Source organism: Bombus flavifrons, chromosome 3 (assembly GCF_040668555.2).
Source record: "Bombus flavifrons isolate JBK064 chromosome 3, iyBomFlav1_principal, whole genome shotgun sequence".
NCBI classification, from domain to species: domain Eukaryota; kingdom Metazoa; phylum Arthropoda; class Insecta; order Hymenoptera; family Apidae; genus Bombus; species Bombus flavifrons.
Genome location: NC_138444.1, coordinates 11,375,258 through 11,400,327, shown reverse-complemented (window position 1 = coordinate 11,400,327; position 25,070 = coordinate 11,375,258). Strand labels below are relative to the sequence as shown.

Below are 25,070 nucleotides of genomic sequence, written 5' to 3'. Positions count from 1 at the left end.
AGAGAACTTTAATCTAATTCAAACTGAGCGATCTGTAGCCCGGCGAATATTGCGTTATTATATAAACCGGCGATATGAATGTCGATGCTATGAGAGTTTCGTTTGAACTGTCGATCATATAGCGACGTTTCGCTGACGTACGAACGCGAAAGACGTCTTCCAGAAGTCAAGTGGCTCGATACACGACGGAGCATCTGCGACGAACGCGGCGCCCGATGCTTCTTCCGTCTGTTTGTCGGATCTTTTGGCCGAAAGCCAGCTATGCTTTGGATCCTTCAAAGCCTTCAAAGGGAGGGCTCTTCGAGTGGCAAGACAGATACGTACGACGAGAAGACGTCTAAACTTTGGAAAGTAGCCTTCGTCGAAGAACGTTCAGCGGAAGTACTTTCCTTATTGTCCTGTTTCTTCTTCTTCTTCTTCTTCTTCTCGAGAGGTCCTTTAAACAGCAGCGACTTCTAAACCGATTCCACGACCGAGAGGAGGATGAGAGGGGCGATAAAAAGGGTACACGAGGGAGCAGAAGACTACTATATACGGTTCCTTTCGGGCGAAAAGAAAGCAGAACGGTCCTATGGACGTCGTGGAACTTCTGGTCATCCGATACACACAATAAGGCCAGACTTACGCAACCACCGCAAGATTTTCTTTCTCCTCGACCTCGGCCATATTCTGTTACGCGGATACGATTGCTTCCCGATCGACGCGCGACTTTATTCCGTCGTTTTATTCCACCGAATGCCCTTCGAACGAACCGGCCACACCTTTCGTGCGACCACGTCAAACCTTTCGCTTTTCCCGTGGAAAAACTTTCGTCGTTTTCACGTCACGCGTGATTTATCCTTTTTTTCATTCTCCTTCTCCCTTTTCGGGTTGGTATTCCTTTTTCCTATCGAGCCGTGTAGCCTGTGGTCAACCGGAGAAAGCGGTTAGATTTGTTTTCTCTCGATTTAAGGTTTCGCGTTGTTGTACGGTATGGTTTTCCTACGTTATATTTAATTATTCAGAACGATACCCGTTTAGAGGACGATAGTCGCGTCGATGTATCTTACGCTTGCCGTGGTTGAATTTCCCTCTTTGTTGGCTTCGATTCTCGTTTGTATCGCTTGGTCGCTAGAAAGAAGCGTTTTATTACGAAATAGTTGAAGGAAGGAATTATTCGATAGAAATTCGAGGATACGAAATGGAAAGATCGAACGTGGAATTGGCTGACGATATATTGAAATTGTTCTTCCATAAAAGACGATAAACGTGACTCGTCGTAGTTTCCAACCGCGATCTTCGCATACAAGAAACGTTTGTCGAATTAGAACAGGAACTTTTCGAAAGACGCTAGAGGCAATGAACAAAATTTTGTTATTTCGTAATTAACCCATAATTAACCCTGTCAAAGACTACTTCGACCGGGTTGATTTTCTCGCAAAGTAGTAGTTGGAAAACCTTTTTCTCCTCCGCCTAAAGAAAGTTTTGCAAAAGTTTGACGATTGACTGAATTTACAACTTTTTGAAATCTTTTAAAACATTCTTTTACCTACCGAAAGACCCACGTTTACAGTTTGAGGCTACCGTAAAATCGTTCGCAGTCTAAGGGTTAAAATATTGAAATTAAAAATCATCCGAACATTATTTCTATATCGTTCGCATCGTCGGAAATTTTTCAACGTACGAAATTCACCTTCTTTTAAACGTTTTACAAAAACTTCGTAACGTGACGTAAGATGGTCATCGACGATGATCGTAGCGGACAACGCGTTAACCAAGGTTTCCACCCTGTTCCTGGTCTTTCGTTCGAAGAACGATCGTACGATCCTTGGAAATTTTTCTCCACCGATCCGACAGGATTTAAATCGACCAATTCTCGACGAGCAACGAGCCTCGGTTATAACGTTTCAGGATAGTTGCCGCGCCGGGCCCCAGTTTAATAATCAATAATTTCCCCCGTGAGGCCCCGGGGCTGCACGTGTACGGACCGTGCCGCGATCGTGCCAGTAGAACGAGTTAATTTTGTCCATTGGTAACGCTCCGACTCGATCGCACTTTGGACAATAGTTTGACCGAGTGGCCAGAGTGACTCCCTTCGAAAACTTGGGCCGGTCTTTATCGTGCTCGTTTTATTTGACAAACAACGCCCGAGGTGTGCACACTTCCTCCCGAGAACAGTGGGCCGGCGGCTCGTGGGCCGATATTTCCAATTCTACGATAGTGTGCGTACCAACTTTTTTTCATATTAACCCTTTCACCGTGGATTAAAGCGACGGCGCGTTGCGATCTTACCGTGGCGCAGGATTAAAAAGGTGAAAGTCGTGGTAGGTTGGATTTTTGGATACGTTCGTTTACCTATTGGTATTGGATTTTAAAGCGGACGATAGGTGCGTCGTTTGTTTCGGAAGTGGCGTAAGTTTCCATTGTTTCCAGATAGCGCGAAGCGTTTGTATCGATCGAGAAATCGTAATAAGTTGTACCTGGTTTGCTCGCGTCTCTGTACGTTTAAACAAACGTAAACTCGTTAAGGTAGATTGGCGTGTATCGAGGTTAATGCTAACTTTATCGGACCAGGTGAAACTTTCAAAATTTTCATAAAAAATCGTACGTTCGTTGTTATTCCTTCTGCTCGTCTAACTTTACGTAAATTCCCCTATTCTCAATTTCTGTTAGTAGATAAGAATAATTACGTGATTAGCAACGAATTGCCGTAATTCTTACGCGTGGTAAAGGTAAATGCTAAAAATAATAAATAAACGTAATCGACCAAATAGATCGACCCTACGATGGATATAAAGTATTTGACATTTCACAATCACCGTAGATTTAAAGAAAAATTCTAGATGAAATCTAAGAAAACATCTAAGAGAAGAAAAGGTGTTTTCGGAGCCACACGACCAAACGTATCTCATGCGGTGCATTAAACTCCGCGTACGGTAGTTTTTCCGCCCAAGCCAGAAACGAGGAAAAGCGACGATCGATCGGAAGTTTTAAGATGATCGAAACGATACAGAAAGGGGGTAGGAAGTTGCGACCGACTTGGCGAGAGGAAATCGACGACGAGCGAGGTCTTGTTCGTTACAATTCGGTCGATAAAGCGATGTTTCCGGTCTCGACTGGCCTCACCTGTATCGGGTGACTAATCGACCGCCGTCTGCAAGATGTTACCCGCCTTCGGCGTCTCTCTTTCCCTTCTTCTTTGCTTCCTCTTCGATGATACTAATTGTCCTCGAGAATTCCTTCCAGTTCCATCCAGTTTCTCCACATCTCGAAAGCCGATCTTTAGAATAATCTACCTAACTTCGTATAACATTATCCTGGTTCAGCGTAATTATTATGGAACATCGTCTGCAGAATTATAGTTGCTCGATGAACGAAACTTCGATACGAGTATTCTAATTCAAGTTTATCGCTGCTATTTGCAATTTTATTTACCGCAGAAACTGTCGTACGTTTAACCAAAGCGTAGGTAACGTCGATATATTCAGCGAGTCTCGCTGCTTCTTATTCCAGTTGCTTATTTGCCAGCTCAGTTAATAGAACAGTCGATAAAGATAACGAAAATCGATGAAACCAATGTCGATCGAGTGCTTTGGCACTGAGGTTGGACCAGTTAGCGAACACTTTGAAAAGCGTGTACGTGAAAGGTGTGGGGAAGAGTAAGCGACGACGAGTATACTCGTCGAGCAAGAAGTATGTCTGCTTGTTATAACGCAGAGTTAAGTTGCAACGAAACGTTTTATTTTTGAATTTTATTACTCACGGGGCTCGTCTGAACGCAAAGTATCGTCGTTTCCTCGCGACGAGTATACTCGTCAAAAACAGTTAACTGGTTGAGCAATGTGAAAACGTCTATTTAACCAGTTTCGGCCGTGAACGACTCGTTTATCGAAAGCGTCGCCGTAGAATTAGACAAATTCTTCCCACGTTCGCATATTTTCTTTCTTTCCATTATATTCGATAATTCGCGAGACTCGACGATAGAGTAACGTCTACCATCTGCCTATTTTACTTAAAACGCTATAAATGAAAAAAAAGCAACTCCTGCCATTCCATCGATTTTAATGGAGAATTCCAAGTTTCGAGTCGCATTGTGAAATACCAAGACTTTTGAAGTAGCGAGAGGTATTCGAAGAGGGATCACAGAGTAGCATACATAGTTCGAATTCGCAACGGGGTCGAATCGAGTGTCCAATCGGTAGCCGGCGATAATGGAGCGAGATTATTCGAGACGGCTCGTTACCTTTACAAATCGAGCCGAGCGATCGGATTCGCGCCGGATGCTCGCAACAGGTGAAATTACACGTAGAGAAAATTGCCCGTCTCTCCTCTCTTCGTCTTCGCTTCGACGTTGCCTCTTCCTTCTCTCGTATTTCTTTTACCCCTTTTCGTCTGTTTGCTTTCGTGTTGCCGAGGGTCGGCCAGAAAGCGCAACATCGACGATGCAATCGCGGTTGCAATTTTCGGTCGTTCACGACTGGCGTGAGCGATTTTTGATTCGTTCGATAGGTTGCTCGGGGTAATGAGATTTTTGACAGTTTCGTGGCTCTGCCGGAGATTCGCGAGGGTGCGGCTTGCCCTCTCTTCTCGACCTCTTCTCTTTTGCAATTTAGATAATATCGTAATTGCGGTGGGTAAAATACTGGCGCGATTATTCGCACGATTTATTTCCAGTATCGTGCAAAAGCCGTAAAGCACGCGCGACATCGTCGTAACGATAGTGGCAGGCATTTTTAAGAAACCTGGTTATCCGAGGAGCGCATAGAGAAGACGAGAGGTTTGCTTGATTTTTCTTATTTTGATATGGCGTATCGTTGGACAGTTTCAGTATATACAACGAATCGATAGATTGTACAAAACGATTCAGCAGGCGATCGCTTTTGAAATGTTTCCAAGATACACGTTAATCCTGCGAACATACAGAGGAGCGCTTTTAACAGCAGAATCGATCAACGTAGAACCGATTGTATAATTTCAAAATTGTGTGTTTAATTGAAAAAACCTGGTCTTTCTTCGTATTCTATTACATATTCCTGATATTTAAGTATTTTTCCGACGATTACGATCGCTTGCAACCGTTGTTAAGAATTTTGTCAGATCCGAGGAAACTACGAAGAAGTCGTTACCGAGATATTGAGATATTTTCCCTTTGAATTCTATACGAAAATATCATACGTCAGAAGCGTTTTTGCTCGTTGAGAGTAGCGAAGAGCGAGATGGAAAATAAGCAACGAAATTATACAGGGTGGTTGGTAACTGGTGGTACAAGCGGAAAGGGGGTGATTCTACGCGAAAAAAGAAGTCGAAAATATAGAATAAAAATTTTTCGTTCGAGGCTTTGTTTTCGAGAAAATTGACTTTGAATTTTCGCTCGGTACGCGTGCGCTTTATCGCGTCTCGTTGTAACGGATCTCACTGTAGATCGTTGTCTCGATGGAAAGATTAAAACAAAATGTTTATTCTATATTTTCGACTTCATTTTTCGCGTAGAATCACCCCCTTTCCGCTTGTACCACCAGTTACCAACCACCCTGTATAACGGAATAACATAAAAACTTGGAAGATATGTTTTACGTCTGAAAAGCCAAGAGAATCCGTTAACAGAAGCAGTCGATAAATTCGCCTGTATCGCCGTAGCAACGGTACACCGATGGTTTCTACTAAAAATCAGTCACGAAACGAGGTCTACTTGCTCAATAGAGAAACCATCGAACAATTGCTTTCGAGAAATTATAGATGGCCGAGGGAGATAGCTGGCTCGTCCGTGGCATGTCCGCGCCGCTTTAATTTCCTTCTTCGCGACTATCCATTTATAATGCCGGACCGATGGACGCACGAAGGCGATTGCTTTTACACGAACGGGTCGTGGCCCCGGCACGGATCACGATTTAATCCGCCAGTCGTGAGCGCCACGCCCGTTTCGAGCGCGCGGCACACGTCAGCCCTGACCTTTTCCATAGCCGCCACGAGATCGATCGATAACCGATCAATCGCGAATAAACCTGACACAGACGCACGTGCGGTAGTTTAGCCAAGTAGCGTGCAAAGCCGAATTTACACCGTTTCGCTTTCGATGATTCATCGGAATACGTCGTTCTCGTCCTCGTTTCATCGGCGGTGATCCTGCGAAGCGAACACAGCGCAAATTCGGCTCCGCTTGCCTATTTGACTAAACCGCTGGCCGTGTTTGAACATCAAACTCTGAATCTAACGAGCGATCGTTTTAGTCAAATTTAGTAAAATAGAAAGCAGCGAAGCGTCCCTTTACTTTAGAAGCAGACGCGTTCACGTCAACAGTACGCTCGCATGCAGCGATCATCGCGAAGTAATAGGCAGCTGTCCGTGAAACTGCAGCGAACCGTTTTCGTCGCTACTCCTTTTCCTCGCGTTCACTCGCGTTAACATCGTCGGTAGCGTGGCGTACGTTGCAGCTATAAGCGAACGTGACGATCCACGATGAAGGCGTGTCGCTCGTCGCTGGAATACTATTTTAATAGCGAGACAAAACGTACGTCACTGTGCGCTTCGTAGACTCCACGTAGACGTATTGTCGCGTTTAACAGACTACGCTTACGCTTGTACGAGGCGACGCTTCGTGGATGGTCGGCTTAAACGAGCATCGTCGTTCGGCGATTGCTCGGCGAATCGGAAATCGAACGCTACGTGTAATAAGTTTTGCAGGGTGCATACGATATTCGAGATTATACGAAATATTTAAAATATCGTCCGAAAAGTTTCTCTCGTTTTATAGGGAAATAATAATAATCGTAATGGAATTGTAGTAATAGAACGGAATGGATCGTACGTAATTTAATAAAATAATATAAAACGAAAGAAACTTCTGGGACAACGTAATATCATAACTAGACTGTGAATATCGATGTGAATTCATATTTTTGCGAATGTAGATTAACACTTTGACTGCCACGTTGGTCATACGGTTTCTCCCGTGGTCATTGCTGACCGGAGCGCTTCGACTTCTTACAATTGTAAAAATTGAATGAAAATTGACAGTTAGGGTATTTTGAATATAACCGATAAAGAGAAGATACTTTGGAATAAAAAGTGTCCCACTGAACAATTAAATATTTTTATTGGAACATTTCTTTTTATTTGGAAATAGTTTACAATCAATTCTCATTGAGAATGAAAATTGACAGTTGGGTATTTTGAATATAACCGATAAATAGAAGATACTTTGGAATTAAAAGTGCCTCACTGAACAATTAAATATTTTTATTAGAACATTTCTTTTTATTTGGAAATAGTTTACAATCAATTCTCATTGAGAATGAAAATTGACAGTTGGGTATTTTGAATATAACCGATAAAGAGAAGATACTTTGGAATAAAAAGTGTCCCATTGAACAATTAAATATTTTTATTAGAACATTTCTTTTTATTTGGAAATAGTTTACAATCAATTCTCATTGAGAATGAAAATTGACAGTTGGGTATTTTGAATATATATTTTTGATAAATAGAAGATACTTTGGAATTAAAAGTGCCTCACTGAACAATTAAATATTTTTATTAGAACATTTCTTTTTATTTGGAAATAGTTTACAATCAATTCTCATTGAGAATGAAAATTGACAGTTGGGTATTTTGAATATAACCGATAAATAGAAGATACTTTGGAATTAAAAGTGCCTCACTGAACAATTAAATATTTTTATTAGAACATTTCTTTTTATTTGGAAATAGTTTACAATCAATTCTCATTGAGAATGAAAATTGACAGTTGGGTATTTTGAATATAACCGATAAAGAGAAGATACTTTGGAATAAAAAGTGCCCCACTGAACAATTAAATATTTTTATTAGAACATTTCTTTTTATTTGGAAATAGTTTACAATCAATTCTCATTGAGAATGAAAATTGACAGTTGGGTATTTTCAATATAACCGATAAAGAGAAGATACTTTGGAATAAAAAGTGTCCCATTGAACAATTAAATATTTTTATTGGAACATTTCTTTTTATTTGGAAATAGTTTACAATCAATTCTCACTGAGAATTATAAGTAAATTATTCTGGTGTGGTACTATAACGTGAATAATAAATGATTATCATATATTTGATTCTAGCTGAATCTAATGTTTAAATCTAGAGGGTAATGTCTTTTTAGCCTGCGGATCTGATCCATCGTGTCAAGTAATTGAGTAACTAGTGGGTTTTGGTGGTTGTTAATTCTTATGTTATATCTATTACTGAATTTGCATATTTTTATTAGAACACGAATAAAAAAAAATGAGGACAAATCTTGCATCTAACGGTGCACTGTGTTAAAACACTAGACGTTGGAGTGGCAATCAAAGTATTAAGAAATGGAACTTGGGTAGATGATCGTTTCATTTACTAAATATCGTAAGCAGCTGAATATTTTCGATATGTAATACGGTTTTGCGTATTGCGTGCGTTTTTGCAGCTTCGAATTTTTCGTAAATGCGTAAAATAAAAATTGCAAAGGATGAAGCATCGGAAGAAGAACGCGTAGCATCGAAACTGCACTTTCCACGTCGATTCATCTCCCTCGTCGACTTCGTTTCATCGTCACAGCCCAGAAAAGTCGACGGTGACAGTCTCGATGGGAATCCGGCGCCGAACAATTCCCACAAAAGTAGTCCGGGCGCAGTCACCACCCCGTTTACTCTTTTCCATCCCTGTTTGCACACGGACATTAGGCACGCGGCGTTGAAAACGGGGGCAAGCACGTGTCGGTGCACGCGTGGCCGAGCGTTTCGGCCTTTCAGAGGGCCATTGACACGCGTACTTAACGGCGAGTTTCCCACGATTCTGGATCCTCCTTCTGGACACTATGCAGGGGAGCGTTATCGCGAAACAACGCACACACACACAGGGGCAGGTTGTTCGCTCACCGAAACGTTCTTCACGCACCGTGATCGCGACTTCGATTTCCTTCGGCCAGGTGTGCTCTGCTCGGTGAGTGGACCTCTTGGTCGAAGAAGGTTGCAGCTAATTCAGAGAAACGTGTTTGGAAAATGGCGTAGAAAATTCGATACGCCGCATTCGAAGCGAGACCGCAGCGATGCACGGAAGAAGAAAGTTTGAAATTCATTTCATTTGTTCGAAGCATCGGTAGGTCAGTCTTTTATACAGACGTTGAGTCGTGCGTTTCTTGCTCGAAGTATGTTCGTTCGTCGCTCGCTTTCCTGCGAGAACGAAAGCGGAATAATACGAGCGTCTGTACGGGCGATCCAGCGTAAGAGCGCAGAAAGTCGTAAAAACTTCTGCATCCGGTTCTAATTGCAGCGAATTTACAGGTAGAGTCGCGAAACGTGTTCTCGCAGCGAATAAACAGGGATTTCTTGTCACCGTTCGAAATCAGCCTTGGATAAATTGTCAGAAATCAAACGGCGACTGGCGCAGGTGTTTGCTCCGCTTCTTTTCGCACCTCGACAGGCTCGAGCTGTTGAGGCGGTGTCATTAAGGCGGCGAAAAAGTCAGCGTCGCGTCAGTTGTCGATTCCCTGTCGTGACTTTCGAATGCACGAGTATCAACCGGCTAATTGCGATCGTAAACGTCGTGAAAGTCGGCGCCGATTTGCTCCCGCGACAAAAAGTCGGTCTCCGCGCTCAGCGCCTAACCGATTGATTACCGTGAAACTCGTACTCGCTTTCTTTCGAAATCACCGAACGGCACGAGGTAAAGGCGCAAGGGGGATGCCAAAACGCAAAATACGAGGATCCGATGTATGCAAAAATGCGAAGATCCAAGGATGCCAAATACGATGAGAAGCATATATTATGATATAATATACAGGGTATAATATAATATACAGGGTGGTTGGTAACTGGTGGTACAAGCGGAAAGGGGGTGATTCTACGTGAAAAAAGAAGTCGAAAATATAGAATAAAAATTTTTCGTTCGAGGCTTTGTTTTCGAGAAAATCGGCTTTGAATTTTCGCTCGGTACGCGTGCGCTTTATCGCGTCTCGTTATAACGGATCTCACTGTAGATCGTTGTCTCGATGGAAAAATTAAAAAGAAATTTTTATTCTACATTTTCGACTTCTTTTTTCGCGTAGAATCACCCCCTTTCCTCTTATACCACCAGTTATCAACCACCCTGTATATATTAGGTTGTCCGAAAAGTTTCTTTCGTTTTATATGGAAACAATTGATGCTCAATGTTTTTTTGAATTTATGTTTTTATTGAATTATGCACGAACGTAATAATAGAAATAGAACGAAACGGATTGTACCTAATTCAATAAAATAATATGAAACAGAAATTGTTGTTCATCTATTATCACCTTATGAAACGAAAGAAACTTTAAACGAAATAAATAAATAAATATATATAATATATATACAAATAATGTTTTTGTTTTATATTGGTTTATCGAATTATGCACGAACGTAATAAGAACGAAATGGACCATAGCTAATTCAATAAAATAAAGTTAAATATATTAAAATTAAATAGTATCTTTGTACTACAATTAGTTTATTTACAATGAATCGATTAAACAGATGTTGATTAAACAGAAAACGATGGTTATTTAACACGAACTAATCACAATAACGTATTATAATTAAGATAACTGTTAAGACGCAATTCGCACTTTCTGACTTCTCAACTCGTACTGCAATTCAGCAACCGCTTTTTTATAATTCGCACGACATCCCCCAGGCCCCTCGTCCACGATACTACACACATACATATATTTAATGTAAAGATGCAAAATATATGCAAAACGCAAAGGTGCAAAATATTCGGTGTGCAAGGCTGCAAAGATCGCAAGAAGCAAAGATGAAGAATATACATGGATTCAAAGACGCACGATGCACGACTGAGTCGATCAGAGTGTCTCGAAGTTGAATTAATTTCGAATAAAAGGATACACGGAAAAGATTGGATCCATTTATACACGCTTTACTGTGTGACACTTTCGAACGCTTCTCGGTCAGTTAATTTTAATTAGGTCGGAAGATCGTAATCGCTGCAAATTGATATATAATATGATACAATGTACGTAAAATGGAGTCTGTGAACGAGTAAACGATCAGATCTCAGATAACGAGTTTAAAGTTAATAAAAGCAGTGTCGTAATTCCGTAGTAAATACGGCAAATTAGTAGAAATCAAAAGCACTGCACGACCTCCACCATTAAACATACATAATACTTACGTGGTCGATCCAGTTACTTCAACCTGCTCCACGATCCAATCTTCTCGATATCACACGCCTTTTCCAGACACAACTTCCACTTCAGCTACTCGCGCATATACGCGTCAAATTTATTCTTCAATCCACTAGGCTTCAACTGCGGCCAATTTTCCTCCAGGATCATTGAGAACTGCGATACATAGAAGTACGATTTAACTTAAACCGTACGTACGTATACAGAGAACGCAATTTATTTTGATCTGTGGAAATACGCGCAGTATCAATATTCGATCGAGATAAATCGTGTTTCCAGCTAAATTGTCCATTAATTTCCCATTGACTCTATCGGCTGAAGGTTTTATTTACTCTAGTCCTTAATAATCGTAGACAATTTTGTCCAATGGGAAATTGAAAATGCTGAAACTCTCGTTATTTCACCTTGCTCCTTAGAAACTTTTCTTTTTTTTTTTTTTTTTATCAACCTATACTTCTATTTTTGCTCTCGAGATCTATACAAATCTATATCGCACCGTTAATCTCAACCAGTTAGCTGTTGCGGGCTCTTTGAGAAGTATGTAAGAATACTTATCATGTTCCGCAAAATGTAAGCGACGACGAGTATACTCGTCGAGCACAGAGTATGCGTGGCTGTTACAACGTAGAATTAAGTTCTAACGAAATTTATTTTTGAATTTTACTATTGACAAAGCTCGTCGTAACGCAAACTGTTGCTATTTCTTCGTGACGAGTATACTCGTCGGTATACTAGTCAACTGCTTGATATTTCCATTGAGATATGTATAGTTTTACGTGCTAGACTAGATTGACCACGTAGCAGTGATGCATGTACGTGAATATGAGTGTATGGAAGTATGTGCGTGCGCGGTGCCTTGAAAACAAAGGAATGTAAACTGTTCGGTTAACAGTGTGGTATGGAAGAAGGCGAGACGCGTGCAAGTGTGTATCGATGAATATCTTTGGAATCGTTTATCAAATAAATATACAATTATTCTAATATAAATTCTAAGTGTAAATTTAGCGTTCCTATGCCGTTATTTCGGCAATTAAGATCCAAAATTCTCAACGATTTGCCAACTAAAAGGGTCGATATACATTGACAATAAAATATCGTCAGATTCGTTAATAAGCCGCATTTTCATTGAGAACCTCGAAACGTTGACAGTATATTACTAACTGTCTGACAATAAATAACGCGTATCAGCCATAAAAGATCGAAATTATATCTTTTCTGCGTTGAATACCAGAAATCTGTACAAACACCGGTACAGAAATAATTATTCCGTAAATCCATTTCCATCGTTTTATTATACCGTTTGTCGAAGGATCAAAAGAGACGAGAAACTGAGGGAAGAAACTCGTCGCTTAAAAGAAAACCAAGCGTCTAGCCCGATTCTTACATTCTTAAGAAGCACTCTGAAAACCCGCAACCGCAGTAAACGCACCTGCTCGAAGAAGAGTTGTACGGTTGCCCGCAACGATTTTTGCCTTCGACCGTCACTTATTCACGCACGATCGGATCTCGTGGTTCGATAGAGAAACGCGAAACCATCGACGTCGAGAAGCTCGCGGAGCCGCGTCAGCTCGCCACGAAAGCGTAATTCGGTCAAGTTTGCGCGGCTGTTCTACGCGGCAATTAACGAGACGGCCACACCCGCGACTCATTAAGCTTCCGGCCGTGTCTCGATGGCAATTTGCCGGCTCGTTGCTCGCGCACGTGTGATACACGCGATAAACCGGACAATTGCGATACCTAGAAACCACTGTACGAACGATCGTACGCACAAAGTTACTCGAGTTTTCCAATTCGCGTCGTTCTACGATCTTCCGCGGAACCTTCGAAATTCCCTGGAATTCGCGATGCTGTAACGTCTTTCTCAACTATCCTCGCGCCGACTTTTCTATTCTCATCGGAATATCTCCACGGTGTGCGAAAATAAGTTGGAAGAAAGCAAATGGTTGTGTTGGCCCGTTGCTGGTGTATTTGTCGAACAAAATTTCTTACGAATGTATCGGTGCGCGGCTGGTGGAAAAAGCGGTGCCGCCGCGTGCGAACTTCGTGCGCACCTTGTACCTGCAATCTGCATATATATTAGACCGCGGTTCGGGAGATGGGGCGAAGAAAATAAAGGTGCGAAGCCTCGTTCGTTTTTATCCGGGCCAAGATCGAATCGGCGCGGCTCGTTCGTGGCTTTAACGGCCGAATTAATGGGTCGTCGATTCCTCGAGGAAGTCGTATTAAAGGTAGCGCCCCTGCTCGTCTCTCCGTTTTCGAATTCGACTAGTTTTATTTCGACTTTTTCTGCCGTGCCACGATTCGTTCCCGGGATTAATTACTTTCATAGTGGAGCGTCGATAACGCGACAACCTTTATAAGCCCGTAATTTGTTCGTCACGTTTACGCCGAGGGAAAAGTCGAAGCTTATTTCTATAAATACAAAATAAAACATTCGATGTACGTAAGCAAAAAATGTCTCTACTAACTGGAAGCAACAGGTGCAGTGGTTAGAATAAGTATTCGTACAACATCGTACTTATCGTGTCATTTATGTCAATTAGTTTGAAGTGTATCTTTCGTGTAATTTGGTGTAGTAGATATTACGAAAACGTGCAGCAGTTGCTACGAGAAACGCTTCATCGAAAAATCCAAAATGTCTTTTGTACACACCGTATACTTCGTTGAATATGCATATCCACATCTTGCATCGAAGTATTGGCTCGCATCCGAGCTATTCCACGAATTCGTTTACCGTCGCGAATAAATAATTCAGCTGCAAAAATTCAATTTGTCTTTCTTCGCGTTTCTACGATTCCACGAAAACATCGATCCTTGTACGAAGCTTCTCTCGGTCCTTCCGGTTTGTCGCGCCTCTCCTACTCGAAAAACCCGATAAGGCGAAAGCTCGGTAACTCGGAGACTTTGGCTCTTCCTTTGAGATTCGAGTTACCGAGGCTCGACTGTGCGACAGGCAGCGGGCAATCGCGACAGAGCGACGTGAACGAACGCGAAAGGGTAGAAGATCGACGGCAAGAGCAATTCTAGTTTTGTTCTCTAGGCGAAAGGAGAAAATAGCGGACGCTCGCGCGATACAAGACCGTCGATGATACAGTTGAACTTGTAATTAAAGCTCGTTGGAGGAACATAAACCGGCTGGCTCGGGATCGTGCTGCGAGTTTCCACACTTCGGGCTCTTTGATCCGCGCTCGGGATAACTCGTAAAAATCTTAAACGCCACATTTAATTAAATACCGCGTGCCAAGCGGAACGAGCCACCCTCTGCGCGAGGCAGCTGGCGAACAGAAACTATTAAGCGACTTTCTCCGCCGATCGGAAATCATTAGACCAACGGCAATTTAGCGATACGTCGACGTTCGATGATGAATCGATGTTCAGACGCTGATCTATACCGCCAGCCGCGAGCTTTCCGTCACGACTCGCGGTCCATTAATATCCGTACGAAATCGCTCGATGGATACTAATGACCGATCCTACCGAATTCGATCGGTCGAATCTTGTGTCTGCTTTTGTTTCATCCGCTGATCGTTGATGGTTTGTTTTGGTTTGTTTGGGTAGAAGCATTGCTCGATCGATTCGACGCGGTGGAGATCTCGCTTGTAGGAAATTCGAGCAATTTGGGGAATTTGGGGAATTTGGAAAGTGCGGGATCTCGTTATTTATTTATTTGTCTGTTATAATTCCTGTGTTGCGACTTAGAATGGCTTCTGATTGACATTCTACTTGTTTACAGTATGTGTTTTCTGGTCACAACTAGTAAGCTTACTTGTAATTGCATTTCTTATTGAATTATTTTAACCTATTTTTAAATTATTGCTCCTAACTCTGTTACATACTGCTCCGCTGGGACTCAGTACATCATGTGCACATCATTGCACTTTTACTTTGGTATTTACATCGTTGCACGCGATTACTTCGTCTTGCGGCGGATCCATTTTCAGAAGGAAAAGAAAATTCGTACACTGGCGTAGATCAAATCAATGAGAAGTTTGTCTGTAGAAAACCACTTGTACGTACACGCCTGTCGGTTGTAAAGAAAACTCAATGTTCTACTCGTTTAGGTAAATGGCATGGACAAAAGGCAAAGAGCAATCAAGCAATTCGCGTCTTTCATTTTCCAGCTGTTACGTACTTCGTGCGGCATCCTGTAAACACGTTGACTAAAAAAAGCAATGGATGCTATGAACGAAATATTATGAAAATCGTTGATTTCTAATAAAATACTGCACTTGTTAAATTCGTTCTTTAACTCTCTGGTAAAAAATCATATCGGAAAGTTTTCCATTGAAGAACCTGAGAGATTCTGGAAGGATGGCACGTTCGAGTTGCGCGAAAGCCGTAGAAAGGTTGTGCTATGAAACGGCACCTGTATAATTCAACAAATGTACGTCGAATCGAGATGTAAATCGGAACGAACTTTCCCAGCGGCCGTTTCAATCTTCTCAGTCGCTCCGAAAATACGCGGCAATACAAGCTATTAGGTTGTCCGGAAAGTGTCTTTCTTTTACAGACACGTCTTTCGCAACGACGCATCTTTATACAAACACGAAGCCCAATCTGTCGAACGTTGTTGAGGTGGATGTTAGATGTAAGTGCTCAAGAAATACTTTCGATATTCAACAAAAAAGTTTATCAAACAATCAACAATCGACGATTCTCGAATGTGTTTGCTTCGCTGTTACGCTAGACTCTTCGCACTTCGCAATGAATCATTTGTTCAAAACCGGACGGATTCTTTTCCTTCGTTGCCCCTCGATATTCCCACTACGCACGCGTTTGTTAGACGTCCGCGACGGTTGCCGCGTATGCGTTCTTCCGAATATTCGGCGAAAGGACCGTAAGGATATCGATGGTACATTGGGCACCAATGGTCGTCGAAAGCCGCCACATTGCGATCTTTAGTTTGATAGAATAAAATGGATCATACGTGTAGTATCGTGGAAAAAAGGCCTGTGGCGGCACTCGATAGCAAATACCACCACTCGACACTAATTAGTGTTGGACGACGGCAGCGCAGTGGTTAGCGCCTTAGGTTGCGAACGTTCGGAACCCGGGTTCGAATCCCGACGACGGAGTCCGATTTTTCTTCCACCATACAAACAAAAAAAAATGAGAATGAAAAGCGGCCGTACCCAGCAGCGACATCTACAGTGCAAGCAGCTCACGATACTACATACGTAATTCGATAAAATAGTTATAAAACAGAAAAAATGTCGTGCATCCATTATTTCCTTACAAAAGGAAAGAAACTTTTCCGACATGGAACACGCTTCTCAAAGTGCTCGTAACGATTTAGGAAGCGGAATTCCCCTCAAAATCTACACTGTGGTCTCGTTGAAACCCTGAAACATATTCCAATCGAAGAATCAAAGTTTTTCAATTTTCTCACTTATGGAACGCGCTTGTACGAGCGCTCTCTTCGATTATTCCGCGTGCGACCGCAGTCGCATTGTCACAGTGTGAAAGAGTATCGTTCCGGTTCGCGCGGTAGATACGATCGTGTCGGCGTTATACGAACCGAGTCGCCTCGGTCGTTTCTGTCGTTGGTACAGCGGAGGTACGCCATTAAGCTGGAATTCAGGTGTATTAACGATGCCGGTTACTCGCGACAGGTACGTATCGAGCGACCGTGGCCACCCGGTAGCGCTAATGGCGCGCCGCGGAGGGAACCGTTCGTTAGAGGCATTTTATTTTGCCTATCGTACGCTTTGTACGACCGTTTATGCTCCCTGTCACCGTCTCTGCCCTCCTTCCGCGGCTCTGCCTTCTGGGAAATCCCTGTTCGCGATTGCGTTTCGATGTCAGCCACTTTGCAAACGATAAGATGCATCCCGATTTTTCTATCGTTCGTCGTTCCTTCGTCTTCCCTTTCTTCCTTCTTCTTCTTCTTCTTCTACGCTCGATGAAATTGTCACGTAAAATAAACAAAAAGAAATCCAAGATGAAAATAACAAAAGAGAGAATTTATTTGTTAACACCTTGTTTACGTTAATGACAGTTTACTTCCGAACTCCAGCCGCGACTTTCCAAGACTGAAGCTCTTACAACTCGACTTTCCATCGGATCCGATTCTTTTTCCTTTGTCACCCCTCGATATCTCCACTATCCACGCGTTTGTTAACGGCGGAACGTAGTGAATTATATAGACAATACCGAAGATATCCGCAACTAATTGCAGTCAATTTCATCTTCCGACAAAAAGCGAAACGAACTTTCTACTCGACCCGGTATGATGAAAATTCCATTCGGAAAGCGACAAATATTCGGTTCTTCCAAGTCCTAAGTCCGTACAAAATAATATTAAGTTCACATTAACGACAAACATTAAACTCACAATAACATCGATAGTAGTACGAAACTTGGTAAACTTCAAAGTCAGCCTTCTCAGTTACGAACCAGCGTAGATAGAAAAGTTAAGAAGTAGAGCGACGATACGACTACGCGATTTTTAAATACCTACACTGTCGCTCGTAAGTATCTATGGTCACTTTGCAGGATTTTCATTGCCAACTACGAGTATTAGGACACCTATACTCGTTATGGAAAAACTCTAACAAATTTTATCTTCTTTAATATTTTACATGGTAACGTACATGTGACACGAACGAACTAATCGATTTGTATAATAAACCGATAGAAAAGAAGCAGGCGCAGTCGTCGAAGCGCTCGGTTTAGATTGACATGGCAAAGTGGAACTAGCAAACTCTACTTTATGTACATTATGAAGTAGAGTACATATTATAAGGTGAATTAAATGTCACACGTACGTGATGAAATAATTAAAAAGAACGAGAGGAATGGAAAGCTTTTAATTCGACGTAGACGAATAGATGGATGTCGTAAACGCGGCCTTTTAAAAATTCTCCTCCGCTATACATCTACGATCCTTTTCAAGGAAAAACTCATCGATAATAAAGTGCCATTAAAACGGTAATTTTATTAGGATCTCCCTGTACGAATAATCGAACCCGTCTGAGAAACTGGATACGTTTCTATCGACACGAAAGGATGAACGAATCAAGGACATTAAATCGAGCGATACCCTGACTCTGTTTCAGGTGGTTCTGCCACTTCGACGACGATAATTACGTGAACGTGCCACGCCTGCTGAAGCTTCTGGATAACTACAATCCACGGGAGGATTGGTACCTGGGAAGGCCCTCGATACCCGCACCCTTGGAGATCATCAGACAGGGCCCGGAACCTTCCAAGCGGCCGGTGAGTTTTTAAATTCGTCGAACAGAGATGTAGCGAGCGAGAGAGTGAGAGAAAGAGAAAGACTTCTAAATGAAACCAGTTTTCCCCTCGCGGCGTCTCGTTTTTGCGATTTCCAGAAAGACAGGGTGGGCCATCATTAACGATCGAGTACCGTGGCGTCATCGTTGGTACGCGAACAACGATTTCTGTTACCGTTCGAACCGGGCCAACCCACTTTTAACCGATAGAAATCGGCCTTCGAGTGGCTGCGATCGATCAGCCACTGTCTCGCGGATTAATCGGCCCGTTTCTTGCGGCGTACACGGTTTTCTCGTAAAACGGAAGTCGCAGGTGTTACTTGGAAGCTTGGCCGTTGGCTACGAAGTACAAACGAACCGAACGAGTTCTTGTCGATCCTTTTTGCCGCAGTGTTGCTCCGTAACCGTGGAATTTCTTCCATTTTCGTCGTGACAGTAAGTCACGGTCTCCGAGGGATCAGCTCCATCCGGCTTGGGTGACGGTCAATGGAGACGGTAATGAGCAACGTTTCGTTTTTTACCGGCGGTCGTAGGCTAGAGGCGTGAAAGTCGCTTTTTCGTACGTCGCGGGAGGTCTCTAGGACGAGCAGGATGCTGTGCAAGGCCGAGCGAAATACGAGGCCGCGAGGGGAAAGTGGAGAAAAGTTGGAGCGGAAGATTGACGCGATGCCAAGCGAATATCGGGAATTGACGGATAAAGAATTTAACGCGCGGAGAAATTTAAAGGTCGTAAAGTCGGCGGAAATTGCGGCGAAAAATGTTCGACGTATATGGAAATTGGGAAGTAAAAGGTTTGGCGCGAGCAACGATAAGAGAAGTGGAAAAATTGCGGTGAAAAATATTTTACGCGCAGGCTAATTATTGGGGAAAAAATACGTCAGAGAGATTCTGTTGCGCGTTTTCTTGTTCGGACGCGGAAGGAAGCGAATTACGGTCACTATCCTCAGGTCTTATCGAATTTATGCATCTGGGAGAAAGCAGCCGCTGCCTGTATCCGTATTTTCCAGTTTGCCAGCTTAAACCGAATCCACGGTTGTTGCCTCGCCTCGGGGGGTGAGTTTGACGAAGGAGAGAAGCGTCAGCCGGTGACCATTTTTGTCATTTTCCATACTTATTCCACCCTTTGTATACGTTTTCCATCTGGGAATTAGTTCGTCGGGCAAACTGGCCAAATTTCTTTCCTTGAAAAAGTTTCTTTAGGAACACGCTTATGCGTGCGATATCCTCGATTAAACCGATCAAAATTATCGTGCAAAATTCTTTCACTATTTTCTTCTTTTTCTCGTTTCAACAATTTTCCACGCATCTCGATTCCTCTGGTTCGAGTCACGTAATACGAAATTCTTTTTATTTCTCTTCTTGTCCATTACAGTATTTTTTTGCAGATCTCCAATAGGCCTTGTCGTTCGAGTCACGTAATACAGAGATCTTTTTATTTCTTTTCTCGTCTGTTTCAATAATTTTTCATAGATTTCGAGTCTACTCGTTCGAATCAACCAATTCAGAGCTTTTTTTACTATTTCTTCCTTTTCTGTTTTTCGATAAATTTTCGTATATTTTGCGATTCTATCGGTTCGAGTCGGTCAGGACACGTTATGCGTATTACGTTGCAAAATGATTTTACGTTGCAAGTAGCTTTTTACCGGTGGATCGCGTCGTGCCTAACCGTGAAATCGTAATTTTCTTCGCGAGAATCTTCTCGTATCAAGAAGTAGTCAATTTTCCGGGTTTTTGACACGGCTCTCTTACCTTTTCCCTTTCTCGTTCGAAGAAATTGCTCGAAAAGTTTCAAACGATGCGACAGTGAGTCGCTCGCGACTGCTCTTCAACTTTGAGCTCCCGCTGCGCTTCTCGCTGCAAACCACCTGCGTTGTGTACGAATTAGTTTAGCAGTTTCTTTTTCACTGATATCGAGACTGTAATTATTTTTCAAAGCTACTGTTAAAAGAGGATAGTGTTGTTTTCTGATTTAAAACATCGCGATTAAATACCCTCTGAGTATCACGTATATTCTGTTACACGAGTTTCGCGAGAGTACCTCGAAAGAGAATCAAGAAACTTTTCTGCCTTTAAATACACGAAATATTCTCTATTCAGAGATAATCTTTCCGAACATCAAAGAAAATTTCCTATTGTTGAACACACGAAATATTCTCCATTCGAGGAGAATTTTTCCGAACATTAAAGAAATTTTCCTACCATTGAACAAACGAAATATTTTTGATCCGAAGGAAATCTGTTTGAACATGGGAGAAAGTTTTCCGTCGCGAAGTAAGTGAAATATCCTCCATTCGAAGAGAATTTTTCCGAACATTGAAGAAAATTTCCTACCACTGAACAAACGAAACATTCTTGATCCGAAGGAAATCTGTTTGAACATGGGAGAAGATTTCCCGCTGTAAAATAAACGAGATATCCTCCATTCGAAGAGAATTTTTCCGAACATTAAAGAAAATTTCCTACCATTGAACAAACGAAATATTTTTCATTCGAAGGAAATCTGTTTGAACATGGAAGAACCTTTTCCGTCGTGAAATAAACGAGATATCCTCCATTCGAAAAGAATTTTTCCGAACATCGAAGAAAATTCCCTACCGTTGAACAAACGAAACATTCTTGATCCGAAGAAAATGTTTTTGAACATGGAAGAAAATGGCATGCTACCAAATACGCAAGATATTCTTCGTCCGAGGGTAACTTTTTTGGACAGCAAAAAACATTTCCTACTACGTCGAATACTCGAAATATCTTCGATTCGACGAAAACCCTTTCGAATACCGAGGAAAATTTCTTCCCATCGATTACACGAAACAACAACAATCCGATGGAAATCTTGATGTGAAAAGTCGTAGCCACGAAACGCGTTAAACACTGTGGATTCTCGATGCGATCGAGAGAGCACGTCTCGAGTATCACGCGTCTCGAGTGGCTTGACGCTTAACTCCGAGGCACAAAGTCCTCGGCATCGCGATCAAAAATCGATAAAAGGCCTGTCTTACCAGCGGACTCACGAGATACAAGATGCGATTTGGATTCCGCGAGATATGATCGGCGGAGGTCCCGGCAGCAGACAGGTAAAACGGGGCCCGTGATCTTATCCGACGACAGTGTCATGCTATAAGCCCATTAATCCTTTTTCCCTTGCCGAAAAAAAGAAACGAGCAGCGAGGAGGAAGCGGAGGAGTGAGAGATCGAGGGGCAGGGGTTGAGAAATAAAAGGATCGACGTTGTCAGAAGTTGCGGTGGCCCATCGACGGGGCTGCGTCCTGGAAAAAACTCCTCTCCTACATTTATCATCCGCTTAGACAAATTAATAACGGCTTTGATCCGTCTGTCGCTGCCACGACGAGTCTCCGGGACGTCGCTTGTCTTCCGTGACGACCAAAGAAGGAGGAAATCGTTTGTAAGGAAGAGGAAAGCAGGGCTTTCTCTTCGAATCTCGAGATGCTTGATATTTTACATGGATAGAGCGAGTTTCGTTCGACGTAACTAGTTTTTTTTCTAGTTCTCTGCTTTCCGTTCCACTCTTACACGAATGCAAGTTCCATCCTGGACATTCGGTGGAAGAAGAAAAAAAAATTAAAAGAAAGGAGAAGAAAATAATTAAGATGGTGTATCGAAGAAAAGAAAATCTTCTTCGTGGACGTTAATCCTTTTTGCAACTTTAATTCCGTTCGATATGACTTTGATTTAGAACCACGCTTTGAAGCAACATGCAGCAACGTCGAGCATATTATCGCTGTTTCATGCTTCTTGAAAAACTCGCTGTTGCTTCAGCGTGCACCAAATGTTCCTATATGTCGCTGTTGGAAATATTTTGCAGCGTGCAGCAACAAGAGGCGATGAGAAGCGAAAGAATAGTTGTTCGTTGTTGTTTCACAGCAGCCCTTATCAAGTGGTTGCATAAATTTGGAATTTTTCGTTCAAAATAGAGTGAAACCGGAAACGATACATTTTTGCCGTGGTAGTCAAAGAAACAGAACCTAAGCAGAGATTCCTGTAGCCTCGTAAATCCTTGTATCTTCAAGCTTTCCACGACTACATAAACCATGTCTATAGTCTATTCATTAGGTTGTCCGAAAAGTGTCTTTCTTTTACAGACACCTCTTTCACAACGACGCATCTTTATACAAACGTGAAACCTAATCTGTCAAACGTTGCGATCTTTATCTTGATAGGGCAAAATGGATCATACGTAAATAAAATAATATAAAATAACATAAAACGAAAAATGTTGTGCATCCGTTATTTCCTTATAAAACGAAAGAAACTTTTCGGACGATGATCTAACGTTTCGAAAGAGTCAGATCGAATCGCAGATGAATCTGCCTCCGAGAGCGAATATTTGGCGGTAGTTGGTAAAACGGAAACAAAATCGAAACCGGTAGTCTTCGGATGAAACGATAAATCTTCCGAGAGTCAGAGGACTCGTTTCTACCTCCGCAGTAGAGGAGATTAAACGTTTCTTATAAGGACCGATCGCAGCCATTCATCAACCGTCGCGTCGGTTAGATATCTCTCTTTCTCTGATTTCTACTCGAGTCCTCGGCTCGTTAAGCCCTAATCGCTCTACTCTTTTCATTTTCCCAAACCCCACCCTTTCTCCACCGACTTTTGACCGTTCGTTATCCGTGTCCGACCGCCAGCAATAAACGTTCGTCGTATATTTGCGTTGGTAATTAGAACGTCCATAGGATTATTTTATTCTTGAATTATGGACAAGAAAGGTACGAAGCGACCGTGGAAAAAACCGCAGTATCCGCGAGAAAGTGTGAAACGAGATTTTTTAGTAGCTTTGTATGGCAAGGTCCCGCGATAAGTCGGATTTCTCGTCTTTTAGAGACGAACAGCTTTAATATTCGATATCGTTCGATGTTTGCACTTGAATTTCTTTATTAGCTTCTTCAACGTTTCAAAAATATTAACGTTCTTACGATAACTATACGAGTAACGTTACGAATGTAGACGAATATTAATCGAGTTGAATTATTCGTTTCTTACGGAAATATACCTATAGAGTATACTGTTCGTTAGTCAGTAAATAGTATTATTATTTATTCTTCTTTGTTATTCATGGTGCTGGTTTATATTCAGGCTTCGCATTTTTCTCCTATGTGTTACGTAGTCAGCAAGCGATGTAAAAATCAGAAAATCGAAGCTATCGTATTTTGTTGTTATTTCTGTATTCAGAGGTAGGATCGTAATATTTATTATTTTATTCTTTGGATAAATCTATCGCGCTGTTCTCAGCCGAAAAACCTCTGTTGCACTTTCTTACATGGACTAGGGATAAAAACAAAAGAACATCTTAAACCTATCGATTAAATCTATCGATCGTATCCAGAACTATCTTCTACTTACTATTTATTACAACTAGCGCAAACTCAGGTTATCATTTTCAACATATTTCTTTATTTAACGAGAGATTTTTTTCTCCATATTTAACAAACACAAAGTTTTATTGCATTTCTTCCGTGATCATACGTTTTCGTATCGAGTGATGTTCTCTGCTCGAGAAACCAGCGTTGAATTAATTAGACTAAACGTAATCTCGTTGGAAGTCGTATCGTGCCGAAGATTTTCCAAAGTTTTCCTACAACCTGGAATCGCAGTTTCGCATTAACTCTTTCAGCTTTCTCCAAGAAAAAAAAAAAAAAAAAGAAATAAAAGAAGAAAAAGACTCGACTCTATCCAAGATTCTACTCCGCTCATTCTTCATCCATCTGTTTTCTATCATGGAACACTTTTCAAGCTCGTTCGCAAACTACCGAGAAATAAATCTAACACAATTTTCATACTTGAGGTCGTCGATTTACCTTCGATAAAGTACGGTTTATAGAAGGAAGAGACTATTACGTAAGGTTTTGCACGGAAGATGAGAACGGGGATAGACGTGTCTCGCCGTTTTATTCTGCTTTTATCGCCAACATATTTGGAGAAGATGGGACCGCGGGCCCGTTTCCAGTGAATGGACATTGTTCGGCGGACACTGCCGGGATAAAGGGATACTCTACTCTCTTTATCTCTCTCTCTCTCTCTCTTTCTCCAATGGTATTCCGCGTTTTTCAACCCTGTTTCTCCTCTTCATTCAGCCTTCTTACGATCCAGTCGAACCAGTATCGTTGTACGAACGAAGAACCCTCTATGAAAGTCGATCGAGCAGCCGAGGTCGGCTATCGATATGTCGCGTGGTAACCCACTTACAGCTCACGAAAGTAGTATAAGACGCTTCTGTAAACTCGTTATCGATATAGAAATCGGAGAATTAAATTTGAAAATTGTATATAGAAAGTACGAGATATTTGGTACGAGTATGCACAGGCTGACGAAATTATTCCAACACCTGTGCGTAGGTACTCTTCACGAATATATCATGCGCCCTATACGAAAGATTTTGAAATTTCATTGGCATTTTCACGAAACTCGACTGTTACGGTTTTATTGGTTAAGCTTGGAACAAATCTGAAAGAAAAATATATAGTAGTTTTGTAGAGATCAGAAGAGTATTTAAACAGTGAATTATCCGTTTGGTAGGTACGCGTTTGCAATGAATATGATGTAATTTCTATATACAGGCTAAAATAAATAAATACGTGCATTCGTATAGATTTTCAGGGAAATTTCTCATTTTATCGATATGTGGGATGGTATGACGTCAGGAAAGGACGTGGCGTGAGGGGTAATT

At 41.9% G+C, this 25,070-nt stretch overlaps 1 protein-coding gene across 3 annotated transcripts in view; it reads left to right on the top strand.

The window, feature by feature from the left end:
• fng (Fringe glycosyltransferase) overlaps positions 1-25,070 on the top strand; it is a 126,217-nt gene that overhangs the window by 37,517 nt on the left and 63,630 nt on the right. For all 3 annotated transcript variants that reach the window (XM_069110380.1, XM_069110379.1, XM_069110381.1), the window contains one exon: positions 18,209-18,368. In XM_069110380.1, coding sequence (XP_068966481.1) covers positions 18,209-18,368 — 160 coding nt within the window. The remainder of the gene's footprint in view (positions 1-18,208; positions 18,369-25,070) is intronic.